Source organism: Alligator sinensis, unplaced genomic scaffold, assembly GCF_000455745.1.
Source record: "Alligator sinensis unplaced genomic scaffold, ASM45574v1 scaffold707_1, whole genome shotgun sequence".
In the NCBI taxonomy this organism is placed as follows: domain Eukaryota; kingdom Metazoa; phylum Chordata; order Crocodylia; family Alligatoridae; genus Alligator; species Alligator sinensis.
Genome location: NW_005842065.1, coordinates 2,390,075 through 2,394,886, shown reverse-complemented (window position 1 = coordinate 2,394,886; position 4,812 = coordinate 2,390,075). Strand labels below are relative to the sequence as shown.

Here is a 4,812-nt window from a genome sequence, read left to right as displayed (position 1 = left end):
AGGTAGGGGGTGGGGGGTGGTGGTGGACGTGGGGCCTGGGCCCTGAAGGACGTGGGAGGAGCCTCATTCCTGTAAGCCAAGGGGCCTAGGGCTCCCCAGGAAGAACACCCCAGGAACCGAGCCTAGGGGAGGTGCTCAGCAGAGGGGAGGAGGGGGTAAAGCTGGGCTGAACCACCCCGGGGACTGGGGGTGAACACTGCAGGGGTAGGGACGTGATGGGCTGAACCACCCAGGGACGGGGGGGAAGGTAGTGCAGGAGCAGGATGGGTTGAACCACCGCAAGGGCTAGGGACGCTGCAGGGACGGAATAGACTGAGCCACCCGGGGGGTGGGGGATCGCACCTGGCCCCGCGCAACCGCTCCCTCAGCGGCAGCTGCGAGAGAATCTCTAGAAGCAGCGAGTCCGGCAGCGCGTCCAGGCTCGGCCGCCCCAGCGCCGCCGCCATACCCGGCACCCATTTCCGCTTCCGGGACATGACCTCTATTTCGCGTTGGGTCCGTCTGCTTCCGGGTCATTACAGGCCTCGTCCTCTCCCGGCTGCGTGGTTGTGACTGCGGTAGTGAGCGTCCTCGAGCTCGCACGGGTCTGCCCCGGCCCCGCAGGCGGCAGCAGGATGATCGAGGTGGTTTGCAACGATCGGTTGGGCAAGAAAGTGCGTGTCAAGTGCAAGTATCCTATCCTGGGGCCAGGCCCGGCTGTCTGCCGGCCCGGTGCGAGCAGGGGGTGGGGTGGGGTGGGAGAGCTCCTGTTCCTGCGGCTGTCGGGTCCTAGGCACTTCCCTTAACCGCGGCGCCCAGCACAGAGGACAGCATCCGTGACCTGAAGAAACTCATCGCGGCTCAGACCGGGACCCGCTGGGACAAGATCGTGCTGAAGAAATGGTGAGTGTGGGACTGGGTCAGGTTTGGGCAGCCCAGGGGCTCCTGGCGGCTGCCAGCTTTGGCCCCAGCAGGTAAGTTCCTCCTTTTGTCCTCTCCAGGGAGGTTGCCCAAGTCCTGGGTGTCTTTTGATGGGCCCCGGGTTTGATCCAGTCCTTAACTGTAACCATTTTCTTGTGGTGCTGACTGCAGCTGCTCCCCCAGAAGCGCATGTTCATCAAGGCCGTGGGCTGTGACATGTTGGGGGAAGAGGGGGTTGCTGTGAGGGAGATTTTTTATTAGAAGTTGAAACAAAAACGGGTTAGCAGGAGTGGAAATACAGTTAAAACCTTTAGCAGACATTGGATTGAAGTATTTCTATACCCTGAACTAGAGCTCTTTGTATTTATCCTGTAGGTGAAATGAAGGCTTCTTGTCTTGTAACAGCACCTAGGGTGTCTCTTCCCTCCCATGCTTTTTGGGTTTGATGATTGCTGGCTATGAAAACATTTTGCTTATGAAACTCTGGCCTTCATATCTCAACTGCTCACTTTTTTTATTAAGTAATTACTATTGGGAAATATTGATAATACAACAATAGTCCCTTTATTGGCTCCATTTCCTTTTATTGAACCTTGTAACGAGCTTAGGTGTTTTAACTTCCTTTCAAACTCTTGCAGGTACACCATTTTCAAGGATCACGTTTCACTGGGAGACTGTATCCTTAAGAATCAGAGTGGTCTAGGTAAAATGCATTTTAAAGACATCAGCATCTTTTAAAGTAAACCTTTTAGAAAACAGGTGTCACTCTCTAAGTACTTGAGAGAGAGAGACATTGCATGTACACAGTCAGACAGCACCCCTTCCTTATCAGATATTGCTGCTTGTCACTAATGAGATGTCTTGTTTATATTCTTGGGCACTGATTAATGGTAACGGGTCAGTCATGTAGCACAGTGGTGATTCTTTAGGAAATCTCTTGGTACAAACACAAAAAACCCTTTGGATTAACTTCCCAGTTTGTTGCTTCAGACGTTAGCACTTACAAGCAGCACATGGGTCTCAGACTCTTTTTTGTGAGGCCAGCAGTTTATCCGGGTTGTGACATGGAATAAGAAGAATCATGTTGCTGAGAACTTGTGCACTTATCTAAGAAGTTTCCTGCTGTTGTTGATTTTTGAATCGTTGGTCTGACAGATGTTCATATCTAACACCCTCTTTCTGTTTGTATTTAAATATATTTCCATGGGAATTCCCTTAACTTTTACTCTTCAGATGAAATCCATGATGGCATGAACCTGGAGCTATACTATCAGTAGTTTGGACTTGAGCTGCAATTGTATATGGCAGGCAGCACACTTTCTGCTTTCCTTCTAATATTAAACATGTCTATATATTTCCTTATTTAGTGTAAAGTGCAAGTGAAAAGCTCCAGCTGTGCATATAGTTTAGTCAGAGCTATTTGGCTTTGGCAATAACACAGGCAGCAAACTTATAACAAAATTGCTTATGTTCTTAAATTTGTGTTCGTAATAAATGTTTCCTGACAGTTGCAGTGTCCTGTTCATGGCTTTTAAGGCAGACAAAATCTCTTTCTTGGTAACTTCCACAGCAAACCTAATCAACATAGCTAGTAGAAGACAGCCTTGAGCTTTCTGAAATAACATGAAAGCTGCTCTATCGCCATCTCCTAGGCTAGACTTGTTTTTGGTTGAGAATTGAAAACCCAGAGCAAATGCATTTAATTCAACTTAGAAGCAGTCTGGTTTTTTGTTTGTTTTTTTTGGGGCAGGGGAGGGGAGTGGTAATTTATTCTCAACAGAAACTTCAGTTCAGTGGTTAAAGTATGATCTAGACTGACAAATGCAAAAAGCAGTTCCCATTACATGCCTCTAATGGAGCTGCTGACCATTGTGTGTTACGCACTATTGTTTTTCAATGATACTTCAAGCAAAAAAAAATCCCACTCTGCACTGCTCATTTAACACAATTGATGTGAATTGCCTTGGGATCCCAGCCAAAGCAACAAGATTGGGAGTGAGACTGGGATGAATGAGAGGAATCCATTAAAAAACACTTTAAAAGGAGTATTTCAATGTGTGTGCAGACCCCCAAACCCACTCTTTCATTTTACTGAGCTTATTTCTGTGCTGCTCAGTAATGTGTGTCACGTGCAGTAGAGCAGCTGCCTGCAGTTAATAAGCATGTTTAATCAGCTGAGATTGAAGTTCAGGGCAGCAGCAGGAGATGATTTTGTCTTAATGTTTTCCAGAATTAAATGGCCAATGAGAAAGCAGCCTCTCTGTGCATTTCTGAGTCAGCCTAAGCACAGAGGCAGGGATGTTAAATGAAACACTCTTTTCACAACAGCTGTTCTCTTTCTTATTTAAAGCTTTCCACTGACAAATATGGATGTTTATGGTGCCTTTTAAGTAATTTATTTTCCTGTTGGTGAAATTAGCGAGTCTTGGACTGTTTCAGAGTCCTTTTAACCAGAAGGCCCAGTGAGGCAAGCTTTCCTAATCATGATATTCCTCAACCCTAACTTTGGAGATGGGGTAAGCAGGAAGTTCAGGTATTCTTGTGAGATCAACATGAGTGCAGCCTCCTGTGGACATGCAGCATTTGTTCAGTTGGATCACGGCTTAGACCAGGAAGCAGAGAATTTTGTACCTAAAACTGCAGGGGGAAATTAGGAACTGCCTGGACTGGAATTGGGGCAGGACACCTGCTTTTACTTTTGTATCTTACGAAAAATTACCAAAAGGAATGTCATAGCTAGAAAAGGTGCATGTCACTAGGAAGGTGGCAGGTGCAGAGCTACTAGCGACTCAGAGGGGAAACTATCAAAATGCAAATTTCTGCAGCTCCCCTCACCACAGGGAGCAGCCAGTTGGCTCCAGCCTGATCAATGCAATGGATCAGAAGGCATGTGCATTTGCACTTTACACCTCATAGATTAAACCAAAGATCCATAAATTTAATCTCTTGCTGAGCAAAGCTTGTGCATCTCTGATTTAGTCTGGGGAAGATGCAAACCTTCCTGGCCTTCTGACCCCCACGGCTCTCCTAGAGGCAGTGAAGGACAGGTTGGAGAGGGTCCTTCATGCTTGAACTTTAGTTTTTAAGTAACAGCAGGAGTTAGTAAGAGGCAGTCATCGGGACAGCCCGTTTTGCTCCCGTAGGCCTGGGTGGCCCCTTGCAGCACCTGCTGCAGCCTGCTCTTGCTTCTGACTGCTGCAAATCTCCCCTGCCTTCGCCTGCATCTCACGCCGCGGCCCAACCTGGGCGGCTTGGCGATGGGGCCCAGGCCGTATCCAGGACCCAGGCCGCAAGAGGCGCCCCGGCCCGCACAGCACCAGCGCCTGCTCCGTGGCTCTGGGTCATTTGCATTTTGCAAGGACGGTCAATTAGCCTCCTGGGGGCGCCCCTGCGCGCTCCCGCGGTTAAGGCACCCCCCGACCCCGGCTGGGAACCGGGGCCCCTGGCACCGCCTGTACTGAGGCCCCGAGGGCTCCCCGGCACCCCGCAGGCGTTCCGCAACGCTCCTTGTCCCTCCCAGGCCGCCGTCGACATTCGAGCTACGCGACCCTGAATCGCTTCCGAGATCATTGCGGCCTCGCGCTCCGAGTCAATCAGGGCCGGGAGGGAAGGGGAGTGTGTTCTCCACCAATGAGCGGCCTGGAGGCGGGACCACGATCCCCTCTGAGCCAATGGCCGGTCGCAGCATCCTGCGCCGGGGCCTTCCTCTAGGCCGCTCCGTGCCCCGGGGCCTTCCTCTAGCCAATGGGTGGCAGCGCGTGCGGCAGCGGGGAAGAGGCTGGGAGGAGGTGCCGCGCGCAGGGAAGATGGCGGAGGAGGAGAAGCTGCCTGCGGGCTGGGAGAAGCGCATGAGCCGCAGCTCAGGTACCGCGGCGCGGTCGGGCGTTCGGTCGCGCGGGGCCGGGGCCGGGC

At 51.0% G+C, this 4,812-nt stretch overlaps 3 protein-coding genes across 4 annotated transcripts in view; 2 read left to right on the top strand and 1 right to left on the bottom strand.

Annotated features, from left to right (window-relative positions):
- Window positions 1-485, bottom strand: part of FBXL12 (F-box and leucine rich repeat protein 12) — a 3,107-nt gene extending 2,622 nt beyond the window's left edge. The window contains exon 1 of the mRNA XM_006023455.3: window positions 343-485. Within this exon, the coding sequence (XP_006023517.1) occupies window positions 343-476 (134 nt within the window). The 5' untranslated portion in view covers window positions 477-485. The remainder of the gene's footprint in view (window positions 1-342) is intronic.
- Window positions 482-2,407, top strand: UBL5 (ubiquitin like 5). Its single transcript, XM_006023456.3, has 4 exons — window positions 482-670; window positions 799-882; window positions 1,539-1,576; window positions 2,134-2,407. The coding sequence occupies exons 1-4, from the start codon at window positions 615-617 to the stop codon at window positions 2,175-2,177; spliced, it is 222 nt and encodes a 73-aa protein (XP_006023518.1). The 5' UTR covers window positions 482-614; the 3' UTR covers window positions 2,178-2,407.
- A 2,234-nt stretch (window positions 2,408-4,641) lies between these two features.
- Window positions 4,642-4,812, top strand: part of PIN1 (peptidylprolyl cis/trans isomerase, NIMA-interacting 1) — a 15,944-nt gene continuing 15,773 nt past the window's right edge. For both annotated transcript variants that reach the window (XM_025203979.1, XM_025203980.1), the window contains exon 1: window positions 4,642-4,764. In XM_025203979.1, the coding sequence (XP_025059764.1) occupies window positions 4,707-4,764 (58 nt within the window). In that variant the 5' untranslated portion in view covers window positions 4,642-4,706. The remainder of the gene's footprint in view (window positions 4,765-4,812) is intronic.